The 16,136-nt window shown below is 34.4% G+C and overlaps 1 protein-coding gene across 1 annotated transcript; it reads right to left on the bottom strand.

The window, feature by feature from the left end:
* Window positions 1-589: 589 nt before the first annotated feature.
* LOC132274037 (kinesin-like protein KIN-7N) lies at window positions 590-10,538 on the bottom strand. The gene is made up of 18 exons (XM_059775184.1): window positions 10,295-10,538; window positions 10,053-10,142; window positions 8,708-8,826; window positions 8,444-8,557; window positions 8,281-8,362; window positions 8,123-8,190; window positions 7,906-7,986; window positions 7,660-7,802; window positions 7,488-7,590; window positions 7,300-7,380; window positions 6,340-6,408; window positions 6,206-6,265; window positions 5,935-6,093; window positions 4,794-5,087; window positions 4,176-4,262; window positions 1,785-1,943; window positions 1,424-1,693; window positions 590-1,312 (listed from the first exon to the last, which is right to left on the bottom strand). The coding sequence occupies exons 1-18, from the start codon at window positions 10,437-10,439 to the stop codon at window positions 875-877; spliced, it is 2,562 nt and encodes an 853-aa protein (XP_059631167.1). The 5' UTR covers window positions 10,440-10,538; the 3' UTR covers window positions 590-874.
* Window positions 10,539-16,136: the final 5,598 nt, after the last annotated feature.

Here is a 16,136-nt window from a genome sequence, read left to right as displayed (position 1 = left end):
TGTAGAGGTTGCCTTCAGTTCTTCTCCATTTTATGATAATGGGGTCATGAGCTGAACACGTATATACGCGTTAGGTTAATGTCTTGAACATGTTTACAAAAATGGCACATCAATCACGACCAAAAACCATATTGACAACCTGTAATGTCATTGCCTTCAAATTTCATAGTCTTCAACCAACTTTCACAAAAAACAAAACCATCTAAATTAAGCATACTCATCATTTCGAAAGAGAGTACTAAAAAGAACTAGATATCTTCATTTTCTTTGAAAAAAAACAAATATGGAGAAACCAAACTATCCAAACAATCCAAGTTTAAGGTTTGAATATTCACATTATGTGGCACATTAATACATAAAAAAATAAATAAATAAATAAATAAAGCAATACTGCAAGGTACACCAACTTTTGATTCTTCCCTGGTAAATCTAAATTTATATGTAATTAATATAATAAACATGTAATAAATATAATAAACATCTAACGGTGCAATTCAATTTTAAAATTCTGAATTCCTATCCTTTATACCTTCCACCAGCAACAAATATATAGATCAAAATATTTAATTGCCACAATCGTATCAGATGATTTGCAGAGTTTGAATTACAATTCATACTTCCAACTAATACTTATAAAAAAAATCCAATATGGAGATGTCAAGTGATCAAATATACATAAATTCATTTAAATACATCACAAACTGCATCAACAAATACCAAGAGATTTCCAGTAAATTGCAGAACTTACACTGCATCATAATGTGTGGATCAAATATACATAAATTCATATAAATACATCACAAACAGCAACAACAAATACCAGGAGGTTTCCAGTGAATTGCAGAACTTACACTGCATCAAGAGGCAACCATTTCTAATATCCAAGAGATTTGGGTATTGAAACCGGATTCTGTGCTTTCAAGTTCTCAACTTTAGCTCGAAACTCACTGTGGAATGACTCGAGTGACCTCTGACGACAAGCAAATGCGACGCTGAACTTTTTGATGTCTTCTTCTAGGTCTTTTCTTTTCTGTACTTCATCATCCAAATCCTGCAAAACCTTTTTCTTTTCATTAGTAACTAGTGACAGCCTTTGAGATGAACTAGAGACTGTTTGAAGCAGAGAGTCTTTTTCTTCTTTCAAGAGATGGAACTCCCTTTCTAAGCTATGATATCTTTCTTTAGAAACCTCGAGAAGCTCTTTATTGTTATCCAACTCTTCTGTCAAGCTTTGACATTTTTCCTTGATTGTGTTAAGTTCATCTACGAATTTCGCCTTCCAGTGAGCGATTTCTCCTCCCAATGTGCATTCCTATACCACATTCGGGACACTACTGTTAAAATAGAACATATACATGCAAATGTCTCCTTGATGGGAGAAATTGAAGAATTACATATTGATAGTTTGTCACCAGAAAGCTACCTTATACTCGCTGCTGTATACCGGATTTCCAACATGTTCATCCTTGAGAGCTGGTGCTTCTGATAGGACTATGGATGTAATTGTGCTGTTCAAGTTGTCGCCAACTTTCTTGCATTGCTCTTGAATTAGAGAATTGTTCATTGTCGAAGTTTTGGGGCCGTCCATAGCCAGTGAGAGATGAGTTTCCAAAGATGAGAAAAGATGTGAACCAATCTCACTTGTGCTAGAGAGTGATTTTGCTGTTGCAGATTTCTCATCAGCGACAAAACTCTGTTACAGTTACAAACCAAATGTCAGTAAACATTATTTTGTTGAACTCTTTCTCAGCGAAGAAGAGTAAAAGATGTTGCACAGGTTTCACCTGCAAAATTGACAAAACATCCTTGTATACATCTTTGCAGTAGGCCACGGATTCACACAATTGTCGAGGAACTTCTCGGATTAGTAGTGCCTCTTGTTGAAGTTCAGATATCTCTGCCATCAGTTGAGTGTTATGTAGTATTTGTTCGGTGTGATTTTTCTGTAGAACATACATCAATGTATAAGCTTTAAGTCCATGTAACAGAAAATATAAACATGGATGTCTAGAATGGTAGAAGAATGGGAAACAATCGAAAAACAAACATATACAATCTAAAAATTAACATTTAGTTTCACAGTTGAGATATGTTAGAGTAAAAGATATATAATCTTTACTCTAAAAAAAAATAAAAAAGAAAAAGAAAGAAAGAAAGAAAGAAAGATATTCTAGAAGATATTAAAAATAATTAATAATGAACTAATTAAACATGTAAGAGTAGGACGTATAAAAATAATCGTGTGAGAATGGAACAGTGGCTTTTTAAGGTATGGACAACGATTCCCATAGTAACACATGCTTATAATTCATAATTTCTAACATACAAATGATGCAAGCAACAGATATAGCAGATTGTACAGCCACAAAACAGTCTGGTTTAACATACTTGGATCTAAATGTTATTCTTTGAACTTTTAATTAACATCTACTGCAATTAAAGAATTAGTCATGCATACATTTCATGGTCCAAAGAACATAAGATTGAATGATAGACTCTATAATACCACCAAACCAAAAGAAAAATAAATAAATAAAAAGAATTTTATAACAGCCAAATTTAAGTACTATAAACTGCAATGATCCAAAGAATCAGTATTCTTTATTTAAAAAAAATTAAAATTAAAATAATGCCGTGCAAAATCTATGTTGGTATGATTTGTGGTTCTTTTGATCATTTAAGGATTACTGCCAATGGAATATGGTTTGACAAACCAACAGAAAAGGGTTATTTGAAACAATTCATTGATTTTTAAAAATTAATGGCTTAAAAAAGGGAAAGAAAAATATACAGTTCACTGTAACTGTAGGTAGACCTTTTCTCCTGTGACTCTCAAGGGAAGTGGATCCTCTTCGGTACACACCTAAACAATGTACTTTGTTGTGCATCAAAACGACGTCATTTTGAGAATGCAGCACCCATTACTTTGAGATATTCTCAAAGTAATGGATGCTGCATTCTCAAAGTAATGGGTGTTGCATTCTCAAATTTATGGGTGCCGCATCCTCGAATATTGGTGTTACATTCCCCAAAACGATATTGTTTTGATGCGGAACAAAATAAAATAAAGGTGTGTGTACTGGAGAGGATCCAGATGTCTCTCACTTATCAAATAATAAATAATTCAGCAACTCCATTATCTGTTTGAACTTTTATAGTAGTGTAAATTACGTTTCAAATAAGGGAGACTTAAAATGAGCTCTAACTACATTTAACTTGCTACATTTTCATAATGAAAATTATAGAAACTAAGTAAATTAAAAAAAAAATCTTTTAAAGTAAGAAATCTTATTTCTCTCATTTCCTTTTCACTTTTAGATAAAAAAAATTTCATGTCTATCCCAGGTTGGAAACCGTTACTGGGGTTGGCGGTTGCTAAAGAGTGTTGATGATCAAATCATCATGAAAGCTATAGCTAATTGCCCTAGGTGCAGCAAACTGCTCTTTTGAGGACTAGTTCATTACTATGTTAGCGTCATTTCATTGTGATGGAGATGAATAAGTCATTCTATAAATACATATCAATAAGAGCAATGAGTGGCTTAATGATTTGTCTTTCATAACAGGAAATGTACTACAACTACAACCAAAATTCTTATACGCAGTTTTTGAGTTATGACATGTCTCATTTTGCCTATATTATAAAATAATTAGTTAGCAACTTCACATATAACAGCGTTACACTGATTGTATACAATGTAAAACATGGTTTAAAGTACTGGCCATTATGGCTGGGCCAGGTCACAATGGACTTGGTCAGAGTCAATTCTGTTACTGCCCGATCTATCACTGTGAATGAAAATCACAAGGGACTCTATCGGGACTTGAAGCACCCTGAAGCAACTCAAAGAGACTCGACCAAGACTCAGAGGTACTCAGTTAATTTTAAGAGGAAATTGGCCGAGTCAGCACTTTAGCTGGCAAACTAGAGCCTGCCCAATTTTTTGCAGTCTCTCTTTCTCTAAGCCTTCTCTCCCTCTAAATTCATTCTACATCCTAAATATGCTAATTGAATCTAATAAAAGATAAGATCTTGGCCTAAATATTGGATCAACCCAATTCATGCTTCCAAGCACAATGAGTTCAGAAAGTTAAAAAGAACCTTGACCAAATTAAGCATTTAAAATCTTGAAGAAACAAAGAATAGCAAATTAAAAATATAAGAATAGACTAACCTCAAGTTCATCCTTTTCTTTAATAGTATGTTCCAACTGTCTCTTGAGATTCTGGACCTCTTGTTTGTAATTCTCAATGGAGCAACCCTGACAAGAAGCAAATCTTCCAATTAACACATACACACCCAAAGTGATGTTGCAACAAAATGTCCGTTTACAAATATTTCACTACAAAATCATGCACTGCGGATTCTAAGTTCAGTCCATACTATATAAGTTTTGATATCTCTATAATTCACAAAGCCAACCAACCAACGGTTTTATTAAATTTAAAAGAATCAAAGTAAGAAAATGTCATTATAGAACATCATCTCAAATGTCTGTCAAATAGAGTCCAAAAACAGATTAAAAGATTCAAAATTGTTTAGCTCTTCAATTAGTTCATTACTATGGAAGTGCAGAAAAGAACACCTCAACACAAGTAAAACAAGTAAACTGTACTGGGAAAACAAAATAACTATAATTCTCTAATGATAAATACATGTATTCATTTAAAAATTGTCTAGAGAGTAGATTTTCATATTTCTCCTTTTCTAATTATTATGCGTGAAGGTATTATAATTGAAAAAAATCAACTATTTCAAATGGACCAAAAATTAATGTAGAAAAAGTACTCACAGGAGTTCCATCACCTGATGGAAAGGAATGAACTTTCCTTGCTGGAGTCATCTGAATTGAATCAAGGTCAGCTATGTAGCCTTTGTTCATTTTCATCCACGTGTCTTCATCAGCAATATTGCTAAATGTATCTGGAAGAGGGCTACACTCTTGCTGCCGAGAGGAAATTGATCGTTTGACAACAAAGGCATTGGGAACTGCTTTAAAACAAGGGGTTCTAAAACCATCTTCCTGGAATACGCTATGACTGTCAAAGCTTTCTTTCTTGAGGCTTTGCCTTACAAATTCCTGGTCCTTTAAGTACATAATATGAAATCAGCTTGACATATCTTAAAATAAAATTATCCTAGCAAGTCAAAGATGACTATTCAGTCTGGTAAAATTAAGTCAAAAGATTGATCCGAGTGATTTACTATAAATAAATTTTAATAAAAAAAATTTACCCTATAATCTTCATACAATTCTCTTTCAACAGTAGATGTGTGTCTCAAGATTTGTATATATACAGGACCAAAAAACAGAGATTCATATCACAGCTATTTCCTGTTAAGTATAATAGTTTCAATTAAATCTATAGTCAACAAAACAAGAGAAACATAAATTACAATTACTACATTTCAATGTTCTCAATTTGTGGCCAGGATAAACATTTACGACAAGTCCAATTGTGTAAAATGTTCTTGTCAAGATAATTTTAGTCAGAAACATATTTGAAGTGTTTACAATTGTCAACGAAAACAATAACTTTGTTGTAATTCAGAAAAATATTGATCAGAGAAATTAGTAAATTCTGATATACGGTATATAGAAACAGGTTTGGTTTAAAAATTTCCAAATTCCAATTGATCATGCAGTTATTCAAAGAATATATGCCACAAAATACAGCAGAATGGCAAAAATGAGCTACATTGGCCAAATCAAGCAATTGGGCTAATGTTTAAATAAATGTAGTTAGAATATAAATTTATAAAATGCTTGTGAGACAGGGGATGTTAGGTACTGTTCTATCCATAAAATAACAGTCAATCAGATTAGGGCAAAGATGGTTAATCAGACAGCATTTAACACAAGGAATGCCCAACAAACCAAAGCTATCAAACAAAAATTCATACATATTGCATTAAAAGTTCTACAGTTTTACCTGGATGGAGGTGGTACTTCTATCAGAATCTGATGTAGTGACAAGACTACTGAGATTGTTAATTTTCATCTGCTGATCCTTTATACATTGATCCCGTTCTTTATGTGATTTCCTCTCCTCCTCCAGTTCCATAGCAAGCTTCTCACGCTCTAGTTCATACTGAGAATTGAATAGTAAGAAAATAAATGCATGTAATGAAAAGGCAGACTTGACTTGTTATTGATGCACAAGATACTGGCCCTTCAACATAAGCAACAAAAGAACAATCTACCTTGAGCATGTCATTTCGCAGCTTCAGGATCTCCTGCTCCAGCACCTCAGCACGAGATCCCTAAACAAAAACTCTACCACATTTTATTGGTTCTTAGCCTCATTTGTGTAAAGTAAAAAAGATACAATCATCACCTGAAGTTTTTTACGCAGTTCCTCTATCTCTAGTGTCTGTCGCTTCAACAAGGCAGCATCTGTCAAAATCTACAATAAATTCAACCATGATTAGTCATACCATCACATTAAAATGAAAGAAGCAACCATAAAAATAAAATTAACTCCAAAATAATCATTGCTGCATGAGGGAAGTTGCCTAATCATTATAGTACAACTACTTATAACCCATATATATATATATATATATATATATATATATATACGCTATACAAGAAATGATACTTAAAAATATGATCTGCTTTATATACCTATTCAATAATCAAACTACAAGAAGGTATATCTGGTTATCATATTTTAAATATATAATGTGTTGAAAAGGGAACATGAGTTTTGAGCCCCACACGTCAAGTTTAAATCTCAGAGCATATATTATGCCCAGCATCATGTGAATGCATTTCAAAACATTTAAGAAAATTTGAGACAAGATTCCCTCAATTGCTTTCCTATGCTGGAGAACAAAAGTTGCAATATAATTCAAAACAACTAGAAATTTTTGGAAGCCATTTCAATTTGTTGAGGACTCACAACAATTTACATCGTAATTGAAGTTAAGACCAGCATTGAATCACCTGCAAGGCTGCAAGTTGCTGCTAAGTAAAATTTAGAATAAATCACATCTAGGATTTTACATTTCTTCTCATTTAAATTTGTGAATTGACCAATCGTAAATTAGTAACAGAAGGAAAGTACTAAATATCCAAAATTTAAACACATTGCACATTACACTCCCATGCCTTGTAAATGTATCAGTTATACCTCCTACACCTGATTCTAGAAAAGAAATATACATCAAACTAGAAACCACATACAAGCCACAGTTGAAATATTGTATATCAAGATATAAATGGAATTCAAACATCTTAATATCATTAAAGGGAAAAATTGGTAAATGCTACTAAACAAAAATCAGTAACAAACCTCGTTCACTTTAACACAATTGGTAATGCGTTTAGCTCTGCTAGCAAACTGGAGAGTTCCCTTTGTTTCCTCTATGTGAACCTAGATATATTAGACATGTACTAATTTCAAAGCCCAATACTAAACTTGATGTAAGATCCTTATTCAAAAGTACATATGAATGTGTGTATAAATATATAATGGACTACCTCTTCAGGGGCTACAGTGCAAATTATTGAGGTTTTGGCATTACCACCAAGTGCAGGTTGAAGTATTCGAGTGAGCTTACTGTCACGATAAGGAATGTGTCCCCTGCATTTGTAATTTAATCCATTAATGCACGGCTCTTATCCATACTATTAAATGGGGATAGGAAGATACCTTTGCTTTGCACCGTCACTTAGTTTGTTAATCACATTGCCAAGAATCATTAAGCTCTTGTTGATGTGCTTCCCTTCTTTTAAACGAACTCCCCCAGCTCCAGTCTTAGCAATCCGTTCAGACCCTGCTAAATCTACCAAATTCTAGTTCCAGACAGAAAACATAGCATCAATGAAAATATAAGCAGAATCAAACATCTAAAGGTTGAAATGTCAACTTCTAAACAATTGTGAGAAAAATACTAACCAAGACAGAAACACGTATAGCATCGTCTGGACTTGGATAATTACCAGAAGAATTGATATCCTTTCCCTTGCTCTCAATTACCTGGTATAGGAAAAATAAATTGAATTAATTTTTTTTAATGGATATTACTACCATTTATATATATATATAGTAGAAATTCAGAAAAATGAACAGATTCCACATGTAGCAGCATTTCCATCAGACATCAAGAGCATACCATCCTAAATATAGTGTGAGATCTACTACTTCGAACGTTCATGTTGGTCTCACCAAAGTGCCTGTTAACTGTAAGATGCAACTTTCCAAATTTATGTAAGCATTCAACTTAAAAAAGTGTACAACACCACTAAGGCCCATTCTCATTAGGAGTCGAACCTTCTCCAGACTGGATGAGCTTAAGCACTTGTTCAGCACAATTCACAATTTCCTCCCTGAGTCCTGCAACAAATATCCCACGCTGGAAACAAGAAATATCAGCTTTTCATACATTCCAGAAAAACTATTGCAAAAGTGTCCAAGTTATCTGTCGATAGCTCACTTCCAAACTCTCATGGATCTGCAGTTTCTGGTTCTCTACAGCAAAAAGATCATTAATTTCTTCATTGTATATTTCCATGTAGGAAACTCGAATCAGGAACTCTCTGTCATTTGTCTGAGACATCAAAGAAAAAGTGGTGAAACTAGAATTCCTAGAAATTAAGCACATTTACATCAACTATAACATAACCTTAGGTGAAAAATTATTATAATTAAAATAATAGTAGTGATGATAATGATGGAATATTGATAGCTATAATAATACCATCTGAATTTTTCCAAATATATCTTTTACAGCCCGATGGATAATTCCTGGATCATTTTCAGAACCGTTCATCGTAAAAGTCTTGCCACTGCTGGTTTGTCCGTATGCAAATGCAGTTCCTTCATATATCTCAGTGATTAGCTTTGAATCAATATGAAGGCACTCAGAAATAAAGATATGGCATATAGAAATCAAACTGATACAATTATTCAGGAAAAAAAAAAAACTAACACAATCAAAGCAGGACTTACAATGAACATTTTGTAAATGTTAGTTGATGACAACGAAAAACTATTTAGTTCAACTTCAACATAGGTGTATACCAAGAATATCTATACAGAGCTATGATGTACCTTTAGACAACAACCTATTCATTATAGGAAGAGAAGAAGATGAAAGAATGAGACTGAACAGAACCTCGCCAACTGCAAGGATTTCTCCTCTAAATAAATTGCCTCAAGAAATGAATGGAAAAACTTTCCACTTAAAGGAAGCACTAAGCCTTATGTTGACTTTTACAGTTGAACATCCTTTAAGGAGCCAGTGATCCCAGAAATGAAATCAACACTGAACCAACTAAAATCCCTAACTAAAATGAAATCAATGCTTTTACGAGAAAATCTCTTGGGTGAAAACCGAAGTAGTAAAAAAAAAAATTTAAATACAACTCTATATGGTTGGAGGTTTTACACAAGGTGAGCCAATTCCCTAAGAAAAACGGCAACTGAGAATCAATAGTCAAGAAGTGTCAGTAAAATCTCTAGGAATTCATAAACCTGGATCAAATCTTGCCTTCACCTGGGTCGAGAGAGTATGGGCACATAAAGGGCTGCCCAATTGAGTAGCGAGCCACATGACCAAAACAAAAAGGTCAGAGCCACTTTCCGTCACTGTGGGAAATTGAGACGTTTGTATTGACAAAGTTCATGTACTGTTGTGCTGGAAGTTTGAAACAACAAAATGAAAGGGAAAAAAAGAAGAAGATAGGAACTTAGGCCAAATAGAGCTTCAATAAAACAGGGCAACCCCAGATTTCCAAGTAATTAGACTAAACTTGTTGTCCGGTTTGGTTGCAGAGAAACGATAGAATAGCTACACCAACACCGAAAACAAACCAGAAGAGAAGATGCCAACTTTAGAGTTTCTGTTTTTCAATTTTTGACCAAAAGAAACTCTCCACTCTACTCAAGTCAACCGAGCTTACAACTATTATATATATATATATATATATATATATATATATATATATATGCACACACATATGTGTACATATGTAAACTTAACTTGGGACAAAAAACAAACAATTCGCAAAAATTTGGAAAAGCAAAGAGTAGAAAAGGCGCACCATTGAAACCCTCAACGGCGGCATGAATAATGTCCTTTGTAAGAAGCTCGTAAACCCTAGAATTTGTGCAATCCTGATCGAATACATGATCTGCAAATACAAACATTGAACAAGCAACTCAAAAACGATATCTTGAACAAACCAAATGAGATCAAAGAATATATATATTAATATATATATATATATATATATATATATATATATATAATTTGTAGAGAGAGAGCAGTGAATGGATAGAATACCAAAAGCATAAGAAAGTCCAGAAATAGGAGTGCCGAGAGACTTATGAAGAGAAATGCGGTTGTCTTCAACCTTCCAGTAAGTTCCATTGGAGGTCTCTTCGCTGACCGGGGGTCTCACTCTCACTGCTACACATACCTTCTCCATCTCTCTCTATCTATGTCTATATCTCTCACACACACACAGAGACACGATAAACTCTCCCTCTCTCTCACACACTCTCTCTAGCGATCGGGCGACAGATGACAGATCTATATTTCGATTGGTGATCGGCGGGCTCTTTTAGGCGTTTGTGGTTTGAAAATGGCGACTTTACGAAATTACCCCTGACGCACATATCAGGGGACTGGCCCATAGGCTTTCCTGTGAGGCCAGGTCCACTACAAGGTAGAGGCAAAAGGCCCACCATTGAAATAGACTACTCAATGGAAGAAATTTGTGTACCAATTATTTATTTTTTTTTATGTAAGTACAACCACATCTTCTGAGGCTTAACAAAAAAATAGATAAATTAAAGTTATTTATTTTTGGACAAGGACACTCCTTCAAGTTTAAAAAATGGAAAAGAGACCATGACAATGATAAATTGACTTTATTACCCTTTAATATAAAATTAATATTTTAATTGACTTAACTACCCTTGAATCAAATCCAAACCCTCTCTTTGTAGCTAGATCAGAGTGTCACTTTGTCAAATTCAATTATCTTCTCTTTCTCGTCTATTCTGAAATTTCAGATCTCTCTGTATTATATACACAAAAACAATTATTCCTTTATACACACATATAGATATAGTATAGTATCTGTATACTGATTAACCATAGCACAAACTATTTTGGTGATTGGTGGTGCTAGGTGTATCGGAAGTCACACGGTGCTTCAACTATTGCTAGGTGGATACAAGGTTGTGGTGGTCAACAATCTCGATAACTTTTCCCCAATCGCAATCAAGCGAGCTTAAGAACACGCCGGCAAACATGGCCCTAACCTAAAGTTTCATTAGGTTTGGCACAACTCTAATTTCGTAAGGTTCGGCACAACTCTAATTTTAATTGATTCAAATACCCTTGGATCAAACCCAAACCCAAACTTTTTCCCTTTCTGACACTGACGCCGAAGATAAGGAGAACAATACAGAGAAAAGTGGTGTGGGTAGGTGTGGTGGCGGCGGCGGCGGACGACTCCTGTGCCTGCCCCACCAGTGTTGGTGGTAGTGTTGTAATGTGTATAATATATATATATACAGTAAATATACGACTATATATATAGGCAGGCTCTCATGCAATTCAAAATAACGGACTTTTTAACTGACCAAAACTCAATTAGTCAATTACCTTTATTATTTTATTAGACTTAACCATAGTTAATAATATTAACGTTAATAGTCAATTTATCATAGTTAGTCAATACATTTATTCAATCTATCTCCTCCTTAATCTATTCCATCCTCCTTGTAATCTCAACCATTACCCATCTTCCTTACAATCTCAATCACTACCGCCATATCCATACCATCATAGCCACCATCTTGACCACTACAACCCCAACACAACTACATATTTATTCTCCAAAATTGGACTCCTAGGCTAAATTTCAATAATATTAAAATACTTTGTTACCCATATATACACAAATTAAGATTCTTTATAAGTCTGAATAAATAAATAAAACTTGAGAATCAGTCTTTTCACGTCTTTGATTTACTGTTGGGTGGCTTAGTTTTGGTGCTACTCTATATGAGTGATGACATCTAGGTAGGATCAACTTCTTTTCATTGTCTTCTGGTAAATAAAAATTTATTATAGTAATAGTTAGTTCTCTAAATTAAAAATTAAATTTACCAACCAAAAAAATAAATAAAACATAACTTGTAAATTGATTGAAAGACCGTAAATTCATAGAATCAAGAACTCCAACTCATTAAAGTCATATAACATCTGATCAGACTCCTTTTTCTCTTTGATGAGTCTGTCATCTACTGCTAGCTTGATTGCTTTTGCTGCTCTAGTAGTCTTGGAGTCCCATTTTGGAGAATGAATATGGTAGTGGTTGAGATTGCAAAGAAGATGAAGAGATTTAGGAGGAGAGAGATTGAATAAAAGTATTGACTAACTATGGTAAATTGACTATTAAAATTAACATTATTAACTATGGTTAAGTTTGATATAGTAATAAAGTATAATTAACTAATTGAGTTTTGGTCCGTTGAAAAGTCCGTTGTTTTGGATCGCATGAGAGCCTTCCTATACATACATATATATATATATATATATATATATATATATATATATATATATATATATACTCGTATATGTTAGCAGATAGAGAAAAAATGAATAAGGCCTATTGCATGCGTCATTTTGCAAGGTCTGATATTTTTTAATATATTTGAATTTAATATTGAGGGGATAATTTTATCTTTTTATATGATTTAAGACCTTGTTTAGATAGAATTTTAGGAAGGAGAGTGTCACTGTCCAAAAAATGAGTAACTTTCATCTGTGTGTCCTTTTGTCAAATCTTAGAGTGTAACTGTACTTTACCTTACTTTTTAATACATTTTTTTCTATTCAAACTAGGGAGAGGTGAAGACTTGAAAATGGGACTCGAATATGAGCACATTCACTCGGAGAGGTGGACTCTCCAGCAACTAAACGACTAGATAATTGCCCTCATACTTATTAATCTTGGTACATCTTATATCTTACTAGCATAGTTAGTGATGACAAACTAGCTTCGTGGTTTGCATATGGATTTATTTTCAATAGTTGTGCCTATCACTTCAACAATGAGTTCTTTACTAATTTTATCCTTGGTCTATTTTACTATTACGAGGGAATTGCATAAAACTTCTCTTGACTTGAAGTATATTTTGCAATAAACTCTCTTTTAATTTAATTTAATTAATTAATTAATTAAATTTTTTTTTTTTTTCCAAAATCCCTCCTCCAACTAACTGAGAAGAGTTACTTTTATTAAGATACTCCCACCAAATCAAGGGGATTTTATGCAATTCAACCAATTATATATAATATTTGTCAAAAAAAAAAATCCCATAGTTAGTTGGAGGGTGTTTTTGATAATAAAAAAATTTAAAGAAAGATTTACTGATAATCTAGTACTGATTTCTTAGTAAGATCGTGACTACAATTTCAAATTTTACATTTCTGAACGCAACATAGCTCCCGAACACAATATTAATATATTTGCAACTTCAACAACTAATTTTTTTCGAAAAACCACGTCAGATTTGTGGGTCCCAAACAAAGGAGTCTAATGCACCATAATTTTTTAACCAAACAATCCATAATATTCTCTCTATATATATTAATATATATATAGATTTTTTTTTGGAAAATTAATATATATATAGATATGTACATACTATATACAGATGCATAGTTGAACCAATACTCCATTCATTTATGAAGCTGCTGAGCCTAAAAAGATTAGCTCGAGCTTAGGAGATTAATTGGCCCTTAACTGAGAGAGAGAATTGAGTTAGGGTTTGATAACTTAGTTAGGGTTTATGTAAAACACGGAGTACTTATTGAAGCTGCATGGTGATCAAAATTTGATGTAAGCAGCTCAGTCTCTGCTGCAGACCCAAGTACTCAGTACTGAGCTGGTCGGTCTCTCTTTCTATGAGACCACACTGATGTGAAACCAAGCCCAACCGGTTCTTTAGTTCCCGGTTCTCTATTCCAAGACGGTTCACCTGCTTCGTTAGGTTCTCTACATGCCTCTTCTTTCGCCACCTAGACCGCCGGGCCGATTCCCGGTTCGATATCATCCGACGTCGCTTCCTCTCTTCAACTGAATAAGCCGACCGGTTTGTGTCTGAACCGGAGTTGGAATCAACTGGGTGTCCTGCTTGGAACAGGGATAGGAGTCCCTGTATTTCATCTTCCGTGAAACTTGATTCGAAAACCGGGAGATGGAAGTGAACCGGGGTTCAGGAGAAAACATGGTTAGACCGAACCGGAGGGTGGAATGGAGGAGAAAGGGGGAAGGAAAGAAGAGGAGGAGATCGGTATTTATGGAGGAGGAAGAGGAGAGACACGTGGGGTCCACTTAATTAGGAAGTTTGGAAAAGTGAGGGCATTTTCGTCCTTTAGCAGATTTGAAGTATAATTTATATTTTATAGGATACAAGCCAAAGCAGTTGTGTGAATTCAGGTAGCAAGCATGTGGGGTTGGCTGGGTGGGGTCTTTTTGAGTGATTAGATTAATCACCACGAATAAACTATGAAACAGTAATTAACAAAACAGAATACCTGTTAGGTTTTTTATAATCCAAAAGTTTAAAATGAAAAGGTATATTTATTTTATAGACAATTTCATTAAGATGTGGGACCCTGTCACAAACATTTTTCTATATCCCTGTTAGGTTTTTTAGTTTTTAGTTTGGCTTTTAGCAAGTTACATATATATAAACCTGTATAGTGGATAGTGGACACTAACATGGGTGAATACTTTTCTGTGCTGCACTTTTGACATTAGAATTGGGAGAATAAAGTGAAAAATGGCATCTCACAGTCCAACCTGCATTTTCTATGTTTCAACTTATCAGTAGGCTCCATGTGGTTCCAGTTATCCTAAAATTTGAGTTGAATTCTTGATTGGACCACCTTCAAATTGCATCTTTTGTTGTTGATTTGTTTTGTTTTTACCAACAGTTGATCTATTGTGATTTGAAAGTCACAATTGTGATTTGTGATTTGAATGTTTCGAAATTGAAATATTCTCTGACCATTTGTCATTTGAAGGTCACAAGTTCAAAACCAGAACAGTCTAAGCTCATTGTGACTCGAAGGTCATAGGTTGGAAACCGGTGATTTGAAGGTCATGCGTTCGAAATCAAACCAGTCTCTACATATAGAGATAACGCCGCGTACATCTGATACCCTCCAGACCTCGTAATGATAGGAGCCTCGTGCACTAAACTAGCAAATGGTTTGAGAATACCTGCAATAACAATCTCTCTTCTTTATTTTTTCAGGCAATTGCATCAGCATACTACTTCAGAAAGAAGAATGCAATTGACCATGTAAGAGCATCTCCAATGCACCTTTCATTTGGGCTGCTAAACTCAAAATTTGAGAGAGGTGTAAAAAATGGGTTCTCCAATGGGCTTTTATTTGGGCTCTCAAATTTTGAGAATGCCAAATTTTTTCTCAAATCTAGGAGCTGCCAATTTTTTTAGCAGGACTTCTCTCTCTCTCTCTCTGTACGACGTCGTTTGGAACGGCTTTGAGACTGTCCATTACGTTCCGCCCCTCTTCCGACTGGTTGCGTCAACGATCTCTCTCTCCCTCTTATCTGCAATGACAAGTTTGTTGCCAATTCCAAAATCTGACTTCAATCTTGAACTTTTGATTCTTGTAAACAGATAGATAAACTGAAATATATGGGTTTTGAACTTCTGATTCTTGTAGATTTTGTAGTTTGCAGTTGCAGAGAGAGAGAGAGAGAGAGAGAGAGAGTTCTATGGTTTATAAGTGGCGGCGGTGGCAGAGAAGGCGAACGGAGCACTGATTTTCCAATGGTGATGGCAATAGATTCGAGTGAGGGCTTGATCAGACTGGGGATTTTTCCAGGCCTTGATCTTCGATGTAATCAAAGGCTCGAACAAGCTCGTCCACAAAATCGAACTCAGAATTCCCCCCAATTTGATGGTAATCATCGTGAATATTCTAATTGATGCGAGTGAAATTAACGAATTAAATCAGATTGAGTGTGAATTGGGGAATAGATCCCACATCGTTAAACAGAAAATTCTAATTCGTATACACCCAGATTGAGAGAAGAGGTTTATATATGTATATATATATATATATATAT

The sequence above is a fragment of the Cornus florida genome, unplaced genomic scaffold (assembly GCF_030987335.1).
Source record: "Cornus florida cultivar Cherokee Brave unplaced genomic scaffold, ASM3098733v1 CherokeeBrave_3.0.0_Hap2_Chr09, whole genome shotgun sequence".
Taxonomy (NCBI): Eukaryota; Viridiplantae; Streptophyta; class Magnoliopsida; order Cornales; family Cornaceae; genus Cornus; species Cornus florida.
This window is presented reverse-complemented; position numbering and strand designations above follow the sequence as displayed.

Bases quoted from the DNA above. Each gene is read 5' to 3' on its own strand.
- LOC132274037 (XM_059775184.1), bottom strand. From the start codon at position 10,439: ATGGAGAAGGTATGTGTAGCAGTGAGAGTGAGACCCCCGGTCAGCGAA. The intron at 6,409-7,299 runs GTTTGTTACTGA...AATTTATTGTAG, and splicing joins ATTGTGTTAAAGTGAACGAG to ATTTTGACAGATGCTGCCTT. The intron at 1,313-1,423 runs GTAGCTTTCTGG...AATGTGGTATAG, and splicing joins TATACAGCAGCGAGTATAAG to GAATGCACATTGGGAGGAGA.